Source organism: Monodon monoceros, unplaced genomic scaffold (assembly GCF_005190385.1).
Source record: "Monodon monoceros isolate NGI ecotype Baffin Bay Population unplaced genomic scaffold, NGI_Narwhal_1 Super_Scaffold_3, whole genome shotgun sequence".
Taxonomy (NCBI): Eukaryota; Metazoa; Chordata; class Mammalia; order Artiodactyla; family Monodontidae; genus Monodon; species Monodon monoceros.
In genome coordinates, this window is record NW_021703780.1 from 54534220 (window position 1) to 54558758 (window position 24539).

Sequence of the window (24539 nt, forward strand, 5' to 3'; positions counted from 1 at the left end):
TCCTTGCCAACACCTGTTATCTCTTGTCTTTCTGATGATAGCTATTCTAACAGGTGAGGGGTGATATCTTACTGTAATTTTGATTTGCATTTCCCTGATGATTATTGATGTTGAGCACCTTTTCACGTACCCATTGGTCATCTGTTCGTGGCTTTTTTCAATAGTAAATACTACTACACTATCTGCAGTTGGTTGAATACGTGGAGGCAGAACCTCGGATATGGAGGAACCTCGGATATGCAGGAACCTCGGATATGCAGGAACCTCGGATATGAGGGCCAACTATAAGTTATACGTGGATTTTCGACTATGCGGAGGGTCAGTGCCCCTAACACCTGCATTGTTCAAGGGTCAACTGTAGTTATTTATTTATTTATTTTGGCCGTGCTGCGCGGCACGCAGGATCTTAGTTCCCCAACCAGGGATTGAACCTGCGCCCCCTGCAGTGGAAGTGTAGAGTCTTAACCACTGGACCACCAGGGAAGTCCCCTGTAGTTATTTTTAATACTTTCGTTCTTTAACCTTTACACTAGAATTAAATGATTAACACACCACTATGTTACAGTATTAAAGTATTCTGAATTTGATTATACACTTACTTTTATTTTATATGCTCATATTCCTAAGTAGCATCCTTTCATTTCAGCTTTAGGAATACCTTTCAGCATTTCTTGTAGGGCAGGTCTATTGGCAATGAATGCCCTTGGCTTTTGTGTGCCTGGCAAAGGGTTTATCTTTCCTTTGTTGTTAAAGGACAGGCAGCTTTGCTGGGTAAAGTGTTCTTGGTTGGCAGTTTTTTCTTTCAGCACTTTTATGTATCATCCCACTCTCTCATGGACTGCAAAATTTCTGCTGATAGCCTGTTGAGGGTTCCTTTGTATGTGAGATTCTTTTTTTCTCTTGCTGCTTTAAAAATTCTCTCTTTGTCTTTGATTTTACAAAGTTATATTGCAATGTGTCTTGGAGAAGACCTCTTTGGGCTGAATCTGTTTCAGGACCTATGAGCTTCATAAACTTGGATGTCCAAATCTCTCCCTAGATTTGGGAAGTTCTCAGCCATTATTTATTTAAATAAGCTTTCTGCTCCTTTCTCCCTTTCTTCTCCTTTGAGGACTCCAATAACATGTTGTTTTGTCTGATGGTATCCTATAATTCACATAGACTTTCTTCATTTTCATTCCCTGTGATAGCTTCTTTGCTTTCTAGAACAACAAAGTATCCCAGGATCAACCTGTACATTTCTGCCCCCAACATGGAATTAATGATTTTCTTTAAAGAGTCCTGGCTCCTTGTATTGATAGAAAGGAATGGTGTTTAGGGATCACCTCCTGGGTGTCAGGGATGCATGCTGTTATTAAACCCAGCAATAATGCATCACATCAAGGATGAATAGAATGTACAGAGCCAGACAATAAACTACAAGTTCATACTGATATTTCCAATTTAGTTTTCAGATTATAGAATTTTCCCTAACTTCTTTGAGTTTATATTTGCATTTCTTTTCTCTTACACTGAAAATCTTGATTCTGAATGAATTTACTATAATTGATTATTTGCTTATTCTAACTTATACACATTACTGAGTAATAAAAATATTTCCAAGTAATATCTCTAAATACATGTTTTTAAGAATGTTTGTAAAACATACCAATATTACTTAGTAACAATAAGACTATGAAATTCAAGATTTCTCTGTTCTTTCTTTCCCTTAGGGTATATCCCTTTGGTAAACAAAACTGTGTTTTAAAGTCACTTGAAATAATTTTTGTTTGGTTGTGCTACCCACTTGATATACAGTTAAGTTCATTTGTCTCAGTATGGTTTCAATTTTAGGAACTACTCTTCAGAAATTAGATTTAATTTTTCAATTATATTAAAGGTTCCCATGGTTTCAAAGTCAAAACTATAAAACAAGGTGTATTTAAAGAAGCCTAGCTTCCCTATCTTTCCCCTCTACTCTGTTCCTCCTTATAAGTAACCACTTGTCTTAGTTTTTGGTTTTCCTTCCATTGTTTCAGAAAATATAAGCAAATGCATAAAAATATCCACCTCTTGTTATTACTCTAAAGGTAGCATACTATAAACACTTTTTCCCACTTAATAGTATTTTCTGCCCACTAGCCCATAGTGTTTTATCCTAGTGATCCTCCTCATGACTCAGTGCACAGTTCTCTATGGTGTGAATATATCATGGCTTATTCAATCATTCTCTATTAATGTACATCTGGTTCCCTCATTCTTAATCCTGAGCGGATAACCATCTGAGGAAAATCCATAACAAGGAAAACAAAACAAAAAACAGAAACAGAAAAAGGAACCTGGAAAACAGAGCCTATGTAGAGAAAACAAAAACTACTATATCTGCAGGGAAATTAGAAAAGTTATGTAACCATGGAAAAGAGAACAGGGTACTCCAATGAAGGAATGCTTACAGAATAAGAAAGAGCTCTTGGAAAAATCAAAGTGTGGAATCAGAAATTAAAAAACTAAAAAGCCAAAAACTTCATTAAGAAGGATGAGAAGATAAAGTTGAGGAAAGCTCTCAGAAATTAGAGCAAAAAACCAAAAACCCAAAACCCCATAAAGATGGAAAATAGGAGAGAAGTGATTTGAAAATCAGGGGACTACATCATAGAGATCAGTCCTGGAAGTCCAATATTTGAATAATAGGAATTCCTAAAAGAGAGAATAGGGAAAATGGAGGAGAAGAAATAACAAAATTATTTAAGATAATTTCCAAGAACCAAAGAGCTTGAGTTTCAAGACTGAAAGAACTCACTCAGTATACAGTGGATGGATGAATAGGCTTGCATCACAGAACACCATTGTACAACTTCAAAACATTGTGGAGAAAAAGAAGATTTTTTTAGACTTCTTAAAATTAAAAAAAAAAAAGAGGTCACATAAGATGAGTAATTGGATGTTTTCAGAATTTGCAACAGCAGAAGTGGAAGCTAGTGGTCATTGGAGTAATAGCTTCAAAGTCCTGAAGGAAAATGATTTCCAACCTAGAATTTTATACCCAGCCAAACTATATTGAGGGTGAAGGTTTTCAGACAAGCACAATCTAAAAAAACATAAATTACCCGATGATGCATAAAACTGGAAAAAAAAAATCCCAATAGGAAGTAGAATGTTATTTACAGACACAAACACAGCCATCAAAACAATCAGTTAACAGAGGTAAAAGTGGTTGCCCCTGGGAATAGATCATGTGGGAGGGGGGAATTATCTTTCAACTGTGAGAATGAGTAATTTTGATAAAAATAGCAGATAAAAAATATCAGAGAGAGAAGAAACAATTTTTTTAAAAAAGATGACTTTTGAGAACTGTTTTAAGTTGATGTGACTGTTTTGAAGACTATGATAAAAGATACAGAGGAAGAAGTATGACTCTGAGATGTTTATGGAAACTGGTTAAAGCATCAAAGTTTAGAGGCACCTTTTAAACCATCTGCACTCACCAATCTCCTGGCTTGCCCTCCTTTATGTAAGAACCTGACTAGGCCTTCTGGAAAAAGAGACTCCTTTCAGTTGGTAAAAAAAAACAAAAAAACAAAAACAAGAGAGAGAGAGACATGCTGGAAGAGGTGGCTTGGGCCTTTCCTAAATACAGAACTGGGAGATGTTGGGAAAAACATTGAAGAAAGGATATGTCAACTTTCTTAAAAGTGAAAGGACCAGCGATGCCAGGGAAATGCCAAATAGCTCCAATGATTTGGAGAGTAATAGTGTTTCCCAAATTTATTTCATGTTATAATCACCAGGAGAGCCTTTAAAAATCCTTAGGCCCATGTCATACCACATACCAATTAAATCAGATTAAGTAGGAGTAGGGGCCAGACATCAGTATTTTTTTTCTTTTTTTTTTTGGCCATGCCGGGGGACTTGCAGGATCTTAGTTCCCCCACCTGGGCCCTCAGCAGTGAAAGCATGGAGTCCTAATCACTGGACCACCAGAGAATTCCCCGACATCAGTATTTTTTCAAAGACCCTCAGGTGATTCCTGTGTGCAGTCAAGTTTGGGAACCACTGGGGTAGAGTGTGTGTATGAGGAGGATAAGACTGAAAGGATAGGGTAAAATTGTGAAGGGTCTCAAATGCCCAGCTACTAGAGGGCAATGGAGGTGCCACTGAAAGCTTTTGAACTGGAAGTGATGCAGTGTGGTATATGGGGAGATTAATACATAGAAGAAGTGGGAGGAGGTGAGTTCCAGAAGCACGGAGAACACTGGCTAGACTGATAGTCTAGTTCTTAAAGTCAGAGGAAGCAGCACAGAGAAGTACGCAGGCTGTGTGCGTTTGGTGTGTCCACAGGTCACCGAGTCCTCCCTGCCTCATTGGAAACTACTGTTCCTCTCTCTCAAGCTCCACGGGGCCCGTCTGGTGTGGTGGTCCCCCAGATGGGTGGGAGAACCACCAGGAGGCAGTGTCGGCCAAAGCCCGGCCCAAGAGAGGGCGGCGGACTCCACTCTCTGATTACGCCAGATCCCCGGCGTGGAGGAAAGTGATCCCCGTCCCAGAGAAGTTGAGGACCAAGCAGGGGCAGTGGGTAAGGAGGCTGTGCAGCTTTTTGCGCCAACAACCGAAGGGGCAATGACAGCCTGAGGTCGTCCTAACTGCCCCCCAACTCCTTAGGTCGTCACTGCCCTTCCTTGCTATTCCCGCCTGCGGTGGGAGGTTCACTCCTCTGCCGGCGCCATGAAAAAGCCAGTGAGGGTCTAGAAGTCGGCGGCCTCGCCGGCCTCTTCCCACCCGAATCCCCAGCACCCCTACAATGGAGGGCCGAGCGCACAGTAAGTACTCCATATGCAAGGAAAGACTCAACGGAGGCAAACAGGAAGTGGGAGCTGCTGGGCACGAGGGGCATCGACCCCGGGCTTGTCCCCCTAGTTTCTTTGTTGTCGGGGACGGGAGGCCAGGGGCAGAAGCGGGCCAAGGCCGTGGGCTGACCATTTCCTCAGTCCCCCCGACAATCGCGGCGACCCAGCTAGGGCGAGAAGTCACGGTGACCGAAACCTGTTGGAGGGGGGCTGTATGCTCGCCCGGTCCCTCGTGGTGACCGGCTCGAAGCACTCGTTTTCCAAAGGCGGCCGAGAGCCACCCCACTGGAGCGCTCGCCCGCAAGATGGGATACATCGAAACGCCTCTTTTGAACACACGGTGACAAAGACCCCCTCCCACCCAGCGGCGACGTGCACGTGACAGTTTTCGGGCCGTCGCAACTACGTGGGAACTTGGAATAGGTCTGCGGCTGCACACAGTGTGCGCCGGGGTCCCCGCACCCACACCCCGCTCGTCAGGGCCCGGGGGCCGAGCCACTGCGAGCAGGGGACACCCCCCGGGGACCCCCCGCCCCCGCCGCGTCTGTCCCCCGGGAAGCGGCTCCCGAGGCGGCGGCGCCGGCCATGTGGGACCCGCGGGCAACCAGGTGCGTAGCGGCGCGGGAAGCGCGGGGGGCGCCTCCGCCTTCCGGGCCCCGCGCTTCTTTCCGGAAGGAGGCGGACCCGCGCTGGGGCCGGCTACCCCCGAGGCTGCGGCCGGGCGCGCTGCCCTCGCGCTCATCCAGGTGCAGACTCGGGCCTGTTGCGCGGGGTCGGACGCGGGGGGGCGGCTACGGCCTTCCAGGCGAAGCGGGACGGGGCGCGCGCTGCGACAGGACTGCGGCGGCGTGCGGCCTGCCTCGTCCCCACCCGGGCACCGAAGATGAGGCTCCCGGGTCCACCATCCACCTCCTTCCGGGGACCCCGGGGCCGCGAATGAAAAGATCAGGGAACGCGCCCCCGAGGCACGCCTCGGGCTGGCAGGCGCCTGGGCGCAGGGCGGGATTTGTGGGGAACTTGGGAGATTGCTGGCCACTTCCCGGCCGGAGGAGGTTGGCGATTCCAGCTCCAGGCAGGCCTCTCCCCCAGCCTGCTGGATCGTGAGCTGGGCTTGCCCGAAAGGGGCCTCACGACCCACCGTCCTCGGCTAAACGAGTGGGAGGAGGGGATTGCAGTAGGGGCCCGGGGCTCAGAAGCAGAGTCCCCAGAAGCCCAGGCTTCTGCTTCTGAGCGTTTGCAAACGCGGACTCGGAGCCCGGAGCCTGGGAGGCGCAGTCCGCCCCCTCGCCGCGCGCCCACTAGGAGCCCTAGCCCGATGAAATTGTGCCTTTGTGCAGGCCCGCTCCCAGCTGGGGGCGTTTCTGTGAGGCTGCAAGCTTTGGTGCTTCCCAGGGAAAATATTTCGGGAGATGTGCAATTTGAAAAAAAACAAAAATTTAAAGAGGAGAGAGAATGGGGGACTCTGAGGTCTCTAGTCCCCAGGCCAGTTGCTTGTGGTCCAATCAGTCCATACTCGGGAAGAAAGCAGGGAGCCAGGGGCCTTTCGTTCCCAGCACCCAGGTTCTGCCCCCTGTCTGGTGCTGAGCCTCCAAGGTGGAAGACGCCTTTCTGAAGAAAGGCTGTTACCCGGATGGCTTGGTCTTTTGTAGTTCACACTGTTTTGTGCTTTATAGGAAGTACTACCTTGTAGGAGAGTCAGAAGTTTTTTTCAACTGTTTTGTAGTCAACTCTGTTTTGTAGAATTGCAGGATGGATGCTTGAGTTCTAAGTACCCTGTGCCGGCCCTTGCATCCTCCACAGGGCATGGAGGTGGGATGGGTGTGTGTGGCATTCGTCCCTAGGGTCAGATCCCTCTGCTTCAGGCCTGTGATCTTTTCAGTCTTTTCCTGATCAAGATCCATAGTAGAGAAGCACACCCACCCACATACATCTATAAGTACAAAACTGCAAGAAGAGCTTCACAGGATATTCTCTCTACAGGGAGAGGCACAGTGATATTTTCTATCCTATTCTATTTTCTGATTTTTAAGAAAGCTAGTCATAATCCCCTAACTTGATTTGATGACTGACTAACCAATTCTAGGTGGCAAGCTTTCTTTGGGGCACGCCCAGAGGGGCTGAGGAGAGAGCATCAGCATTTCCCTGGGAACTAACTTTGGAAGGGATGAGCTGGTTGATGAGGAGACATGAAGAAGGCTGAGATTCAAACTTGAGTAAGGAAATTCATACTTGAGTAAGGAGAGTATTACAGGTTGTAGCTGCAAAGGTGGGCTGAAGGGTACTTCTGGTTACTCTGGCTCCATGTGTCTGGCCCCGCCAAGCTGGCCGCCTGCCATAAGCACAGTGAGTGGGGTCTTGTGTGAGTGGTGTGAGTGCTGGGGAGGTAGGGGAGTAATGGCTTCTTGCCATCATGTCTTTTTTCTTTTCTTTTCTTTTTTTTTTGGAGGAAGAAGGAAGGAGAGTGCTGAAAGGCTGCCACAGCTCTGGATTCATAAATTCGAAAGGGGACTCTTAAGTCTCTGTGCAGAATTTCACAGCAGGGTCAGGAGCAGGGCTGTGAATATTTTATAGATGAGGAGCCTGAGGCCCATCACCTGGTAGTCATTATAGCTAATTAGTAGTAGATCTGGCATTAGACCAAAAAGAGGCTTTGTCTTTGTGGAATTCTTAAACTTCTCATTGCTGACCAGTCCTGTTTTCCTGCACTTGCTACCAAAGTCCCATGGCTATGCTGTGCACCCTCTTATTATTTTATTTTTGCTTCTTGGGATGAAGATTCTGTTAGCAGACAAAGTAGAGCTTGCAAGCCCCATGTTTGGGTGGGGAAGGTAAGTGACCCTGAGGATGTTTTTAAAAACTGAAGTGGGGTTGGGCTGTGGGCCTCTGGTCATTGTCATGGTGTTGGCATTGCTTTTATTGACCTCAAGGAACAAGCTCTCCTCTGCCTTTCCAGATGAAGAAGTGGAGCTGACAAATCAGTGCCCTGCCTCTGGGTTTCTAGTCAGTGACACATCTGTCCTTGGCTCCTGGCTTTTGTAATAAGTTTCCTTGAAGTGTAGCCTGAGGTTCTTAAGGCCAAGAAATCTTTGTTATGAGAAATCTTTACAAGAAAGAAGACTTTGGGGGAAATGGACAGTCTCTTTAGCAAAGATGACACTTTACGTCACTGCTGAGATTGATGGTGTGGACAGTGGCAAGGGTGGGGATAAAATTTGGGTTTAAACTTTATTTTTTTATTTTTTATTTTTGGCCATGACACATGGCTTGTGGGGAGTCTTAGTTCCCCGACCAGGGATTGAACCCGCGCCCTCAGTGAAAGTGTGGCGTCCTAACCACTGGACTGGCAGGGAATTCCCTGTTTGTTTGTTTATTTTTTAATATTTGTTTACTTGGTTGCACCAGGTCTTAGTTGCAGCACGGAGCTCCTTAGTTGGGGCATGCAAACTCTTAGTTGCGGCATGCATGTGGGATCTAGTTCCCTGACCAGGGATCAAACCCGGGCCCCCTGCATTGGGAGCACGAAGTCTTAACCCCTGTACCACCAGGGGAGTTCCTCCCTGGGTTTAAACTTTAAAAAAAAGGTATTGAACCAGGTAAACAGACATCTTGTGAACCCCAAAATCTCACAGTGCCCAAACCAAGAGCAGTGTTCTTTCTTTGGTTAGTGAGGTTGTCCATTCTGCCTGATCAGACATTTTTCTTTGTTTCAAATTTCCTAAGTAAGCATTGCCTTGTTTCCTTGATTTTGTGGAAAATCTGGAAGTATGAATGAGCCTTACCTCTGACCCCCTGACCCAGCTTACCTGATCTTCATCTTTTGCCTGGGCATTGAACATCAGCATCAGTGCCCACCTGCACCCCCGTGGCACATTTGTCTGAGCTTCTGTGAGCCTGGCGAGCTGGTGGGACCTCCTGTGTGTCTGTTGGAGACAAGCCACGTCTGAGTTTAGCTATGTCTATGTTTGAAGTTCCGATGACATCTAGATTGAGATGTTTTTATCTTTTAAGCACTGAGTCCTCCGATCAATGGGGTCAGCACTTGGAAGGGGGGGGGTTGCTAGCCTTAGAAAATGGTGATGACCTTTTGAAGGGAGCAGAAAAATGTTCCCGTCTTCTCTTTTATGTTCTTTGGCTGGTTCTAATAATTAAATTGACATAAGAGAGTAACAGGAAAAAAACAAATTTAATTTCCTGCATATGGGAGCCCCATAAAAACATGAGACTCAAAGAAGTGACCAATACAGGAAGCTTTTATACCTTTTAGGCAAAGAAACAATACATTTGTGAAGCATTGACAAGACAAAGGGGCTTGGGGTAATAAATTGGTGAAAAAGTAACAAGGTTTGTTTACACAGCTCTCTTGGCCCTAAATTCCCTGTCTCTGGTGACAAGGATGCCTTCTACCCTCCCGGTACAGGGAGGGTGCCTTTCACATGGGAAATTTATTTTCTGCTGCCAGGGGGCAAAGGAGGGTCACAGTGTCCTTTTCGCACTGGCTGTTTGTCAAGTACCTTTAATTCGAAATAATCACTATGCCAGAGGGGCATATTATTGGGTGGCATATTCAGAGGAAACCACGCCATTTTGGGGAAAACTGCACAACAGAAAATATAGAGAATTATGTGCTCTACTGAGCAGCTGGATTTACTGTGAAAAATACTCTGGATCACAGCCTTGAACTGGGATGACCTTCGTGTCCACCTGCGGCCCCTGGGGCTGTCTCCTTTGGTCACCCTCGGGCCAGCTCATCCTCTGCCATCAGAGTCCACTGCACCTGGAGGCTCCAAAATTGGTGACTTCCAAGGCTTATTGGCGTCTGGGGTCTGAACTCACTGTCCAGGTACTAAGGGTCCCCGTAATCTGGCCTCAGACTTTCTCTCTAATATACCCTTTCTTCTCCCGTCAGTATCTCACCTCTTTTTGCTTTTCTGTTTTCCAAGGCAGTTTCTCTCCTCATATACCTGAGGGCTCGTTCTGGCCGATGGAAGGTGTAAACACCCAAGACCTAGGCGCTGCTAACGGGGTCAGAACAGAGGCAGTGCCAGGCAGCCCTGTGAGAAAGGGTGAGTGGACCTGCAGACAAGCCCTCCAGGAGGGTTCCCAGATCCTGAATCCTTCCCAGGACGAAGTCTGGGAGGTCAGCTTTGAGCTGTGCCCGGACAGATGGAGGGCACTTCCAGCAGGCAGATTGAGGGGCGCCAGGAGGGAGAGGGGACATTCCAGGTAAAAGGGGCAGCTTCGGGCTTCCCTGGTGGCGCAGTGGTTGGGGGTCTGCCTGCCGATGTAGGGGACACGGGTACGTGCCCCGGTCTGGGAGGATCCCGCGTGCCGCGGAGCGGCTGGGCCCGTGAGCCATGGCCGCTGGGCCTGCGCGTCCGGAGCCTGTGCTCCGTAACGGGAGAGGCCACGGCAGTGGGAGGCCCGCGTACCGCAAAAAAAAAAAAGGGGGGTGGGCAGCTTCTTATGAAGAATAATGGCGAGCACCGTTTCCTTACATACAGGCTAGAGGTAATAAGACCTTGAGAGCGTGTTTGGAGGTTCTGACTGGGGAGCGAGGCTCCTTTTAAACCCTGACTGAAAAGTGGTCCTCCTCTATGGGGGAAGGGCGTCGTCTTCCACCGGGCATGCGGAGGCCGTGAGGGAGGAGCCGCGGCAGATGTCATTTAAGGGTACAATCTTGCAACTACTAGTTTTGGAGACCTAATGCACAGCCTAGTGATTATAGTCAACAGTATCGTATATAAATCTCAAAGTTGCCAGAAGACTAGACCTTAACTGTTCTCACCACAAAAAAGAAATTATACTTGTGTGTCATAATAGAGGTATTAGCTAATGCTATGGTGGTAATCATATTGAAATAGATAAATATCGGGAATTCCCTGGGGGTCCAATGGTTAGGGCTCCATGCTTTCAGTGCAGAGAGCGTGGGTTTGATCCCTGGTCCGGGAACTAAGGTCCCACAAGCTGTGAGGAGGGGCCAAAAAAAAAAAGATAAATATCAAATCACAGTGTACACCTTAAACTTACAAAAGGTTATATGTCACGTTACATCTCAATAAATTTTTTTTTTTTTAAAAAGAATAGTGGTGGGCTTCTCTGGTGGCGCAGTGGTTGAGAGTCCGCCTGCCGATGCAGGGGACACGGGTTCGTGCCCCGGTCCGGGAAGATCCCACATGCCGCGGAGCGGCTGGGCCCGTGAGCCATGGCCGCTGAGCCTGCGCGTCCGGAGCCTGTGCTCCGCAACGGGAGAGGCCACAACAGTGAGAGGCCCGCGTACCTCAAAAAAAAAAAAAAAAATAGAATAGTGGTGAGCAAAAGTCCTTATACGCACCAATATAATGATAATAATAATAGTTGACTCTGTGCCAGGCTCTGTATTAAGTGTATTTCATATATTTTTATTTAATCCTCATAAAAATATTATAAGCAGTCTCCATTGTACAGGTTTATCTGCACCAGAATGTAAGCTTCATGAAGGCAGCAGAGGTTTGGGTCAGTCCTGCTTATTCCCATGTCCCAGCATCCAGCAGAGTGCCTTGCACACAGGAGGTGCTCAATACTTGTTGACTGGCTGAGGAAAAAGGGAGTTCAGTCATGTAGGTGATACTGTCCCTGTTTTGCACTAAGGAAACTGAGGCCCAGGGTTAAGGGAATTGGCTACCTGACACCAGGCCTGGGAGAGGCCCAGTGGAACTGGATCACAGGTTTCTGGACTTTCTCTTCTGTGAGGAGGAGAGAGACACTCCTATCCTCCCCGTGGTGCTGGCTCTGGCCCTGTGACACGCTGCGCAAAGGCATGTGACAGGGAGGGAGCCAGATGAATTTGGGTTCATGTGGTTACAACGTGGAGAAGGCTGGAAAGGGAAGTTGAAAGGTGTGTGTGTGTGTAACAGCTTTGTATTTTATTTAGAAGGCTGGGAGAGTGGGTGAACCACATCTTTTCAGCCTGGCCCAAGTTTGTAATTTTTTCGAGGCCAAGTGCAAAGCCCTGTGTTTCAGGAAACTGTCAGCTGGTGTTAGAACTTGGGCTAGACCTCAGGTCCCCCCAGCACTGCTAAGGGATCTCCCTTCGAGGGGGTGCCCTTCAGGAACACCTGTAGACTTATTTATGGGGAGCTCCTGGGCACCTCTGGATCCTTCCCATGCCCCAGTGGATGGTGTGTCAGGCTCTCCGCTGTGTTTGTCTTGCCTTTCAGACTGAGGGGAAAGCAGGTTGCTGTGGTCTTAGGGGAGGGAGGTGGGACAGAGGCCATTAATCTGCATCTAAAGTATTACAGAGGGGCTTGGCTAGGGATGTGGAGGTGAGCGTGACTGGGCTGCTGTTATCCAACTTGAGTTCTCCTCTGAATGAGAAGGCACCTTTGTTCATGGGCTGTCACAGGGGCGGGGTGGGGGTGGGGCTTATGCCCTTGTAGGGGCTGCTGCAACTTCACAACCATCTGTAGCTCCCAGGTGCTCTGAGGGAGAGCGGGAAGCCTAAATGAAGGGATTGTGGCAGTAGTTGGGCATCCTGGATTTAGCACAGAACAGATACTGAGTCAAGACTTATGAGCAGCCTGAGCTGGCCGATGTGTAACTTCCTCATTTGTCTTGGGGCAGAGTGTGGAATGCCAGCTTTTCAGGGTCGCTTTTTTCCAGGTTTGATTTTAATTTTCAAGGCCACCCTTCCTGTTTCCCCCAGTCCCCCTGACTGCTTGTTCACCTTATCTCTCTGGGGTATTGTGAACACAGATTTTGGTATCAGACTTGGCTTTGTGCCTTGTTTGGAGAAGTCCCTTTTCTTTTTTTTGTCCTTTTTAAAATAAATTTATTTTATTTTTGGCTGCGTTGGGTCTTTGCTGCTGCGCTCGGGCTTTCTCTAGTTGCAGCAAGCGGGGGCTACTCTTCGTTGTGGTGCGTGGGCTTCTCCTTGCGGTGGCTTCTCTTGTTGCAGAGCACGGGCTCTAGGTACGCGGGCTTCAGTAGTTGTGGCTCACGGGCTCAGTAGTTGTGGTGCGTGGGCCTAGTTGCTCCGCAGCATGTGGGATCGTCCCGGACCAGGGCTTGAACCCGTGTCCCCTGCTTTGGCAGGCAGATTCTTAACCACTGCGCCACTAGGGAAGCCCCCCCACCCCTATTCTTTGGTTAAACCTGTTTTCTGATCTGTAAAATTGGGATCATAATTATACTTCCCTCACTGGCATTGTCAGGGACATTTGATGAGAAAATGTCCGAGAAGGGCTTAGCATAGGGCCTGGCACATAGTAAGTGCTCCGTGAATGTTACCTGTTATCACACAGCTGCCTGGCACTACTCTCATTCGAACTGAGCAGTGCAAAAAAGCCAATCTGTGACACACATGGAGGAGAAATTGTGCCCACCCCCAGCCACCAACTGGGAGGGGGGGGGCCTCCTTAATGGCCTTCCTCTTTGGAGGTCAAGTGATTGAGACTCCACTTCAGAGCCAGGAGTTGAGATGCATCCATCTTGGCCCTTCAGCAATATTTCTTGAGCATCTTCCAGGGACCTGGTGGTTTTAGGTACTTGGAACATCTGCCTTTCAGGGTCCAAACCATCTGCACTCTATCCAAGACTAAAATGTGCTGGAAAGCTCTTAGCTCTTCCTTCCTTGAGAATGAATTTCTTTAGTCTGAGTTTACATTCTTCCTCCTATTTATTTATTTATTGGAGTTAAAATACTCCTCTTGTGAAATTGTGGGGACAGCAGATGGTACACCTTTATTTATTTCTTTATAAAGATGGTACACTTAAAAAAATGTTCTGATTTGGCAAATTAAGGAGTTGGCAACCTTATTTAGATTCCCTTCGATTTCTTTTCTGTGTGTGCAAATGTTACTGTTTGTCAGTTCCAAAAGTCTACCACTGATCTACAGGATTATTCTTTGCTTTTAGCATTTCTGAATCTCTGGGGCTATCATTTCACAGGTGATACGTGGCCCTGTTTGCTGACTGTTGAATTTTCAACAGGTGCTTATAAATTTGGGTAAACATCTTTCTCCTTTGTTTTCCCCAAATTGCCAACAGCTTTGGCAGTTTTATTTTGGTTGGAGTCATCTGGTTGTTTCTGGTTTGTACTTTGTGTGGTTGGCTTTTATTAAATTTGTGTTCTTCTCCGAGGGAACAATTGACGTTTCTTGGCTTTCCCCGGAGATGGCCAGAAGGCCAAACCACCAGTGAAATCGGCTAGTTTAAATGAAACCCCCCCAAACCTTTCTTCCTCTCCCATTTCTCTCGCTTAATCTGTTTTTGATAGGTAAAGAAAGCCAGAGAATCATTTATTCAGGCAACAACGCTGAGTCCTCGGTTGCAGAAATAATAAAACTTAGTAAAACTTAGTTTCTGCCTTAAGGGTTCAGGCTACTGGGGAAAGGCAGAAAAACAGTGTCTAGCATGGAGCTTTTGAGACCTAGCACAAGGCCTGCAATATCGAGGTTATGGGGGAAATACATGTTGAAAGAATGATTAGATCCTAACTCAGAGCGTTAAGTGGTTATAAAAGCTACACACAGGGCCTGACAGAGGCGTTCGGAGCAGCAGTGGTGACTTCAGCTGGGGTGAGCGTGGCAGTTGACAGGTTTGCAGGGATGTAGAGTGTAGGGGAGAAGGGCCACAGAATCTGAAAGTCCTTTGGAACTTTCATGGAACTTGTGCTTGAGAGGAGGTGGGGGTGGAGGAGGCCTCATTCATGATCCTGGAGGCTTTTTTAACCTGGGCACAGCACATGGTCTGATGGATCTGGGGACTGTCTTGCTGATGGAGATGAAGAAGCTGAGCGGGAGCTGGGTGAGTGTGGAGCAGGGAGCGCTAATTACAAGGCCGATATGGTAGCAATCCAGGCTGATGGGAGCGATATCGCTGGAGGGTGTGTGTGAACCCAGCTTGGGGACACCTGTTCTGGGGCCTGCATGCCTCTTTAGGGGAGACAAAGCTGAGGGTGAGGTGGGGAAAGTGACTTGCTGTAGGGCACTTTGGGTGTTCATGCTTGGATGCACAAATTGATTTTGGCCCAAGTCTTTGTTATGCAAACTAGGAGTGGCACACAGGATTCATCTGGGGCATGAAAGTGTGGCCACCTAGAATGAATGTTGCCAAAAGGATTCTGAGGCCTCCTCAGGCCCTGCGGGCATGAGTAATGTGACCAGAGGCATCGGGTGGGAGGGGCAGGACCCTGGATAGGGACGCTTGCCTAACGCAAAGTCGCAAAGTAGTAGAGAGGGGTGAAATAGGCAAGCCATTCTCACTTCCTTCCTTTCTAGTGAATGAAAGAAAAAACTCCAATGACTTAGGCCAAAGGTGGAAAGTTCTGGAAGGCTGCTGCTGTCTTTGGCAACCAGGGAAGGTGCAGGGCAGCTGCTGGGCCTCAGAGGCAGGGGAATGTGGACTTGTGGGGCCCCAGAAGGCCCTCCTTCTGCCTCTCCTCTCTCCAGGTATAGGAACTGTCATCTCTCTCCCAGAGTGGTTTCTTCTCTGGGTTGGGAGTAAGGCCACACACACTCCTCTGGAGCCTCCTACCCGAGCGGCCACCACCAGAGGAACTTTTCCCAAAGTTCCAGTCCAAACCCTCCCAGGAAGGGGGACTCTCTGGCCTGGAGGTCTGGCACCCAGAGCCCAGTCGAGGCCCTGGGCCTGCCTCCACACACTTGGGCCCACCCTTTCAAAGGAGCAATCCCAGTAGAGAAAGATTTGGGGCCATTTTCAGATGTTAACACCGCTGATCCCTCCCACCCTTCATTCAAGGCCTTGAATCACAGATTTTCCTCAGCTGCTTAACTGGTAATTTCAGGGAACCCCTGTGAAAACCGGCAAATCCTAGGGCTGTGGTTTTGCCCCCCCTCCCCTCAGGGCTATGTATATATGTTTGTGTGTGTGTGTGTGTATATATATATATATTTTTTTTAATTGGAGTATAGTTGATATACAATGTTTTGTTAGTTTCTGCTGTACAGCAAAGTGAATCAGTTATACATATATATATATATCCACTCCTTTTTAGATTCTTTTCCCATATAGGTTATTACAGAGTGTTGGGTCGAGTTCCCTGTGCTATCCAATAAGTCCTTATTATCAATACTTATCTATTTTAAGCCAGGACACGGAAGCAACCTAAGTGTCCATCGACAGATGAATGGATAAAGAAGATGTGGCACATATATACAGTGGAATATTACTCAGCCATAAAAATAAATGAAATTGAGTTATTTGTAGTGAGGTGGATGGACCTAGAGACTGTCATACAGAGTGAAGTAAGTCAGAAAGAGAAAAACAAATAGCGTGTGCTAACACATATATATGGAATCTAAAAAAAAAAAGAAAAAATGGTTCTGAAGAACCTAGGGGCAGGACAGGAATAAAGACGCAGACGTAGAGAATGGAGTTGAGGACACATGGAGGGGGAAGGGTAAGCTGAGACGAAGTGAGAGAGTGGCATGGACATATATACACTACCAAATGTAAAATAGATAGCTAGTGGGAAGCAGCCGCATAGCACAGGGAGATCAGCTTGGTGCTTTGTGTCCACCTAGAGGGGTAGGATAGGGAGGGTGGGAGGGAGACGGAAGAGGAGATATGGGGATATATGTATACATATAGCCGATTCACTTTGTAATACAGCAGAAACTAACACACCATTTTAAAGCAATTATACTCTGATAAAGATGTTAAAAAAATAGTTATCTATTTTATATACAGTAGTGTGTATATGTCAATCTCAATCTTCCAATTTATCCCTTCCCCCCGGTAACCACAAGATTGTTTTCTACATCTGTAGCTCTATTTCTGTTTTGCAAATAAGTTCATTTGTACTGTTTTTTTAGATTCCACATATAAGTGCTATCATACAATATTTGTCCTTCTCTGTCTGACTTACTTCACTCTGTCTGACCCCAGGGCTATGTTTTTAACAAAATATTTTCTCTTTGCTGGGTAAACAAAGCAAAGGTTCTGTAAATGTTGCAGGGATCACCACAGCCCGTACTACTAACCTGAACCTTCCTGAACTGGGGGCAAGACCAGGTTCTGGTCCTGGCTTTCCTGCCCACTCACAGGCGGTGTGGCCCAGGGTGCTGGGTGGGGGCAGGAGTCAGCCCAGGTCTCACCCCTGGTGCTCACCAGTGTGACTGTGGTCAGGCCTCCGAATCTCTGAGCCTGGGGTTCCTTGCTTGGGAAAGTTTAGTCCAACCATCTCACTTTCTGAAATCCTTTCTCTTTATATAATTCTGGGAATATATTCAGAGAGGTGTTGTATTATGTTCCTAGGTCTACAGGAAGTAATTGTGCAACCACAAACTGGGTGACTTGACAGAAAGGTGTACTTCACTAGTTCCGGAGCATCTTCCCCATTTTTTTTTTTTTGCGGTACGCGGGCCTCTCACTGTTGTGGCCTCTCCCGTTGCGGAGCACAGGCTCAGCGTCCATGGCTCACGGACCCAGCCGCCCCGCGGCATGTGGGATCCTCCCGGACCGGGGCACGAACCCGTGTCCCCTGCATCAGCAGGCGGACTCTCAACCGCTGTGCCACCAGGGAAGCCCAGCCTTATATTTTTAACAACTATAGTGTTCTCTACTGAGCTGTACATTCTTTATGTAAACGTCTCCACTTGTTGGACTTTTGGATTTGTATCCTTTTTGCTTTGACAAAGAATGAGGCAATTAACATCCTCATGTACTTGAACGAAGTAGGTCTGTAGAATAAATTCCGAGCGGCTGTGTGAGAAGTTTGTGCATTTCTGAAGACAGATGCTGCACCACTTAATCTTGCCATTTTAGCTGTATGTGAGAGTGATTCTCCACCCATAATCTTGCTACTTAGGATGTTATTAAACTATTTTCAGGGCTTTTTGATGTACAGAAGTTTTAAGTTTTTAATGAATTCATGGCTATCACTGTATGGTTTCTGCTTTTGGTATCATTAGAATGGGCTTCTCAAATGTGAAGATTACATACAATTTTTTCATTGCATTAAAACCTTTTCGAATTTATGTAATTCAAGAATCAAAAAATATAGAAAGGTTACAATGAAAAGGCGGGATTAGGTCTCTCCGCTCCCTCCTCCATCCCATACCCCAATAAAGGTAAATAATTTTATTTCTGGTGCATCCTTCCAGAATTTCTTTATGCATATATAAGCAATTGCAAATATATATTCTTATTCAGCCCTCCCCTCTGTCTTTTAAAAATTTTGCACAAAATGGAACATAATGTACACACTGTTCTAAATTTGCTTTGTGCAAATATATTTTGCAGATTATCCCAGATCAGTAAATACAAAGCATCTTCTTTCTTTTTTTTTCTTTCTTTCTTTTTAAAAACTTGTGTAATACTTCACTGTAGGGGGGGGTGCTACACTATAATTTATTAAACCAGTCCTCTGTTGATGGGCATTCAAGCTGGTCCCAGTCTTTTATTATTGTAAACAATTTGACAGTGAATAACGTTGTACATCTACCATTTCCTGTGTGTGCAATCGGTCTGTAACATTGATTCCCAGAAGTGGAACTGCTGGGTCAAAGGCCCTATGTATGTGGCACTTGATTAGATCTGACCAAGTTTCCTCCTGGAGCAGTTGAAGATAATCTAAAATTTGTAGCTATGGTTTCTTTCTCTCAATGCTTTTTTAAAAAGCATTGGTATAAAAAAAATGAGATATTTGCAGCTAATAAAAGGCACAGATTTTAAGGGTACTGTTCAATGAGCTTTAACCAATGTATATACCTGTGTGACCACCATCCCAATCACAGTAGAGAACATTTCCATCCCCCAGAAAGTGCACTCACACCCCCTTTCCAGTCAGTCGTCCTCCTTCCTTCCCTAGGCAACCACTCTTCTGCTTTCTTAGATATGCCAGTTCTAGAGCATCAGCCAAATGGAATCACACAGTATATAGTCTTTTGAGTCTGGCTTCTCTTGCTTAACATAATGTTTTTGAGGTTCTTTACGTTGCTGTGTGTGCCAGCAGTTTCTTTTTATTGCTGTGGTGTCTTTTATTTTTTAACCTTTTTTTTTTAAACACTTAAAATTTTTTTATTTATTTTATTCATTTATATTTGGCTGCGTTGGGTCTTCGTTACTGCGTGAGGGCTTTCCCTAGTTGTGGTGAGTGGGGGCTACTTTTGGTTGCGGTGCGTGGGCTTCTCATTGCGGTGGCTTCTCTTGTTGTGGAGCACAGGCTGTAGGCGCGTGGGCTTCAGTAGTTGTGGCACACGGGCTCAGTAGTTGTGGCTCGCGGGCTCTAGAGCTCAGGCTCAGTAGTTGTGGTGCGCGGGCTTAGTTGCTCCTCAGCATGTGGATCTTCCCGGACCAGGGCTCGAACCCATGTCCCCTGCATTGGCAGGCGGATTCTTAACCACTGCACCACTAGGGAAGCCCCTGCCATGGTGTCTTTTTAACACTAGCAATTTTTTCATTGACTTAAACGAATTTTGGTATATGATGTGTTAGTTTTCTACGGCTACCATATTAAATGTCCACGAACAGTGGCTGAAAATCATTGCAGATTAATTACCTCACAGTCTGTAGGTGAGACATCCGGGTTTGCACAGCAGGTTTTACAAAGCTGAAATCAAGGTATTGGCTGGCCGGGCTCTTATAGGGAGGGTCTGCCAAGAATCCTCTTCTTCTTCTTTTTTTTTAAAATATTTATTTATTTAGTTATTTGGTTGCACCGGGTCTTAGTTGTGGCAGGTGGGCTCCTTAGTTGCAGCATGTGGGCTCCTTAGTGTCAGCACATGGGCTCCTTAGTTGCAGCTTGCTGGCTCCTTAGTTGTGGCAAGCAGGCTCCTTAGTTGCAGCTCACCGGCTCCTTAGTTGTAGCACATGGGCTCCTTAGTTGCCACAGGCGGGCTCCTTAGTTAATGCTCCAGGGCTCCTTAGTTGTGGCATACATGTGGGATTTAGTTCCCTGACCAGGGATCAAACCCGGGCCCTTGCATTGGGAGTGCAGAGTCTTACCCACTGTACCACCAGGGAAGTCCCCAAGAATCCTCTTCTAAGCTCAGTCGTGTTGTAGGCAGCATCCAGTTCCTTGGAGCTGTAGGACCAAGGTTCCTGTTTCCTGTCACCCAGGAGCCTCTCTCTGTTTCCAAGGCCACCTGCATTCCTCCCCACGATGCCTCCCTCCATCTTCGAGGCACGAAGTGATGGGGCTAGTCTTTCTTGGGTTTCACATCTGCTGCTGCATCTCTCTTGCCTTCCTCTTCCCCAGCATCTTTCTGACTCCAGCCAGAGAAGGTTTCCTGCTTTAGAGGATTCATGTAATTAGATTGGGCTCACCCAATCCAGGATAATAGCCTTGTTTTACAGTCTGTAATCTTGATTACATCTACAAAGGCCCTTTTGCCACACAATGCATTGACAGGTTCTGGAGACTGGGGCATGGACATCCTTGGGGGAGAGAGTGTGTGTGTGTGTGTGTGTGTGTGTGTGTGTGTGTGTCTATTATTCGGCCTATCAAATAGTATGAATTAGAAATTTGACTTCTTTTCCAGATATTTCACCAGTTGTGTCAATGGATTCATTCTTTCCCTATTTAAAAAGCTACCTTTTTGACACATGGAATTCTTTTATAGTGTATGTTTATTTCTGGACGTTCTGTTTTGTTCCACCGATCTGCTTGCTTTCACGTTAGTATCAAACTTTAAAAATTAGTTAAGTTTTATGAATACATTTTAAAATGTTAGAGAAGGTTTTTCTCTTGATACTTTTCTTTTTGTTAAGAATATCTTGGCTATTCTGTCTTGTGTATTCTGAGATGAATTTGAGAATTCTTGCATTAATTTCTTTAAATATCCTGTTTCTTAATTGGAATTTTGTTGAAAATACATTAATTAATTTAGAGAGGATTTGATATTTTATAATAGTGAATTTCTCCAGACAGAATAATGTTGAGTATTAAAAGTTAAAATTCAAGACTGTTTATTGTTGGGTTTTTTTGGTGATACGCAGGCCTCTCACTGTTGTGGCCTCTCCCGTTGCGAAGCATAGGCTCCGGACGCGCAGGCTCAGCGGCCACGGCTCACGGACCCAGCCGCTCCGCGGCATGTGGGATCTTCCCGGACCAGGGCACGAACCCGTGTCCCCTGTATCGGCAGGCGGACTCTCAACCACTGCGCCACCAGGGAAGCCCAAGACTGTTTTTTTGAGTAAAGTTTTATTTGTTTTTTTCCATATCAGTTTTGCAATTTTAAGACTGCTAGTGGCTATTTTATAAGGAGATTTTTTTTAAGTTTCTTTGAGAATTTTATGTGTAATATATACCTACATTTTTTTAGTTAAAAGTTTTCTTATTACTCTTTTTTCTTTGAAAATCTGTGTCTGTTCCCTCAGGTTGGACAGATACAAGGTTTTTGTTTCTGCTTATTTGGGTTTTTTGTTGTTGTCCTGTGTTAATTTAAGCCTGTAAACATCAAATTGTAAAGCAGTGTAAATATAACGGACTTCCCAGGAGTCCTGCTTCTGCTTTTCTGCACATAGTGACATGTTCAATTTGTAATCGAGAATTTAACAAAAAACATGCTTTGAAGTACTGGTTAGTTGCAGGACAGGAGTGAGTCAGTCTGAGGTGAATCGAGTCTTAATATGAATATCAGGGGAAACAGGACTTTCAGTTGGCTGTATTGACAGGTCTGAACAGTAGGGATCGAGCTTGAATAGTGGACTAAAACTATTCTGTCCCCCTCAGACAGAAACCAAGCTGCTTCATGAAATCATGTCAGAACCTTTTGTTCTTTATGCTTGCTTCGCAAGGTCAATAACAGCTTAATTGACTTGTACCTTGCTTTTGCACATCTTTGCTCTGTTTAAGGGAATAAGTAGGATGGAAACTTAAGGTTGTGTATTTATGGGGAAGCTATGGAACAGTGAGCTAGTTTCTAGTTGTACTACTGCGGCCACTAAACGGAGGATATATGGCAACCTGTGACCCCACGTTCTATGCCGAAATGTGGTGAAGAAGTAATTCCATGAGAACTTAGTTCCTGATAGCAGATATTATTCATCCCAATGTGTTAGATGTTGTGTGGGATAGAAAGCACGGTGCTCAGAGGTGGGAATAAGATAGTGCAAGGAGCGTGGAAATTGCACCCCTTCCCCCAAGAGAAAAAGAAAGAAAAACAAAGAAAACAAATTGGAGTCCCCAGAATGAGTTCTGACTTTTGATATTTTTCCCGGACTGTCTGTACCCACCTTCCTGTGGGGAGCAGGAGGGAGTCGGTTTTAAGAATTGCTGTCTCTGGCCTCAGTCTGGAATTGTCTCTACACCCAGCTTTCCAGAGTTGATCTTGGATCATCCACTAATTTGGGGGTGTTTTGAAAGGACTTTAATAAAAAAAGAAACACCACCACCAGAAACCAAAAAAAGTAAACACATTTGTTCTTAGGATGTCAAGTCGTACCCAGATAAGAGATAGGGGAAAAGCGTCTCTCTGCCCCTTTCAGCTGTCCCGAGCCCACCCCAGTTTTCAGTTTTGCTCCTACAAGTCAGTTATAGAAAACTTCATGTGTATATACACAATGGAACTATAATGGGAAAGAATTGAAAAAAAAAGTATAGATATATACATATGTATGTGTAACCCAGTCACTTTACTGTACCCCTGAAACTAATACAACATTGTAAATCAACTATCCTTCGATAACCAAAACACACACACACACACACACACACACACACACACACACAAAACTATAACAACATTCATCTGCTCTGTTTCAAACTTGCTTGTTTCAGAACCTCCCTAGTGCGTTTGCATTTTTCTTGCATCTACTTCCTCCATTGTTGCCAGGCAGCCCTGGCCACCTCCCAACAGCTGGACCTTGAATCCTCCTAGGGACGTAGTGAAACTGAGCAAAAGACAACTCTACCCTGTGAAACTGCCTTTACGTTCTAATCTTTTAGCTTTAGCCCCGCTGACAAAACTGAAAGTGCAGGGGTGTGATCGCTCGGTGCCAGCAAGTGTCACACTCTGAGGCGTCTGACTGCCTGCTGACCGTTTAGCCTCTGCCTTGGCTCTTCAGAGTGGTGTCGAGCTCCCAAAGTCAGCCCACCTACCTTTGGATTCCAGCACTACCACTGTCCCTGGGACTATGGCAAGGCGCTTACCTCTCCTTGCCTCAGTTTCCCCATATTGTGTCAAATGGGGACACAGTCAAGCCTACCTCCTGGGGCTTCTTGTAAGAATGAAATGATGTGATGCTGTAAAGCATGTAGCAGGTGCTAACCACATATTCGTTCTCAAGGGTATTGGCATTATGGTAAATTATTACCACTTGTATTTAACGATTTCATCCTATAAATAGACTGCTCACTTGTTAAAAAGAAGACTCAGTAGCTGAGCCCTAAGTATTCAAAGGCAGAGATATAAAGCATTCTCCCCTGCAGTGAGGATGTAACTGTAAATAAATCCTACTGAGAAACAAAAAGCCTTCCCTGTGGTTGGCAATCTCCCTTTCCCCTGTCACGTGATTGCACCAAGAAAAAATAGAGATGTAAGTGGATGAATACATTTGATGTCTACTCACATAACGTTAAGAGCTCACTCTTGGTTTCTAGAAGAGTATGAAAAAAATTTCTGACGTGAATAGTTTTTATTGTATTTGTAAATACAGTGGAAAGGTTTTGTGTTTGAATTCTTCAATTAAGCCGTTAAAGAGTCTCATTTTAATAACATTTATGGTCTGATTATGAAGGTGGAACATTCTTGGGCAACTGGAAATTCAAAAAGCACGAGGAGGAAGATTAAAACCCTGCCTGATCCCTATGGTGTGGCTGTTAACATTCTGGCGTGTTTTCAATACATTAGATGTGTTTAAAATTTAATTTGGGATTATACGCCTTTTTATGTAGCCCATATCTTTCATTTACTAACATAGCCTATCATTAAGTGTTCTTTTACAACATGACTTTAAAAATAACTATGTGGGGCTTCCCTGGTGGCGCAGTGGTTGGGAGTCCGCCTGCGATGCAGGGGACATGGGTTCGTGCCCCGGTCCGGGAAGATCCCACGTGCCGCGGAGCGGCTGGGCCCGTGAGCCATGGCCGCTGAGCCTGCGCGTCCGGAGCCTGTGCTCCGCAACGGGAGAGGCCACAGTAGTGAGAGGCCTGCGTACCGCAAAACAACAACAACAACTGTGTGCTGTTCTGCCATATGGATATTGTACAACTAATTCAAATCCGTTATGCATTATGAAATATTTAGGGTTATTTCTGGTTTTTCACTGTGGCAAACATCCATGAGGCTAAAAATATATCAGCGATGTAGTGTATTTACCCTGTAAAAAGGATATGACTGGGGCTTCCCTGGTGGCACAGTGGTTGAGAGTCCGCCTGTCGATGCAGGGGACATGGGTTCGTGCCCCGGTCTGGGAAGATCCCACATGCCACAGAGTGGCTGGGTCCGTGAGCCATGGCCGCTGAGCCTGCGCGTCCGGAGCCTGTGCTCCGCAACGAGAGAGGCCACAACAGTGAGAGGCCCGCGTACCACAAAAAAAAAAAAAAAAGGATATGACTGCTCCCACCATTTGGGGTCATTCTTTTAAGTATTTCCCAGTGATACCTTGCCATTTTAATTCTTCATTTCTTTGCTTACTAGTGACGGTGGACCTGGGTATCCACTCTCCATGTATTTAGCAATTACTTGTATTCCTTTGTGAATTTTCTGTTTAGGGCCTTACGCATTTTGGTCAGGGTTGTTGGTCCTTTCTTGCAGTGAAAAGGTATTTATC

General features: G+C 45.9%; 1 protein-coding gene across 6 annotated transcripts in view; it reads left to right on the forward strand.

The window, feature by feature from the left end:
* The first annotated feature begins 4535 nt into the window (after positions 1 to 4535).
* The window catches only part of TRANK1 (tetratricopeptide repeat and ankyrin repeat containing 1), an 87369-nt gene continuing 67365 nt past the window's right edge, over positions 4536 to 24539 (forward strand). For 3 of the 6 annotated variants that reach the window (XM_029241804.1, XM_029241808.1, XM_029241806.1), the window contains exon 1: positions 5628 to 7651. In XM_029241804.1, coding sequence (XP_029097637.1) covers positions 7593 to 7651 — 59 coding nt within the window. In that variant the 5' untranslated portion in view covers positions 5628 to 7592. Of the gene's footprint in view, positions 4553 to 5252; positions 5432 to 5627; positions 7652 to 24539 lie in introns of those variants that run through there. The other 3 variants (XM_029241809.1, XM_029241810.1, XM_029241805.1) reach the window with 3 other exon arrangements.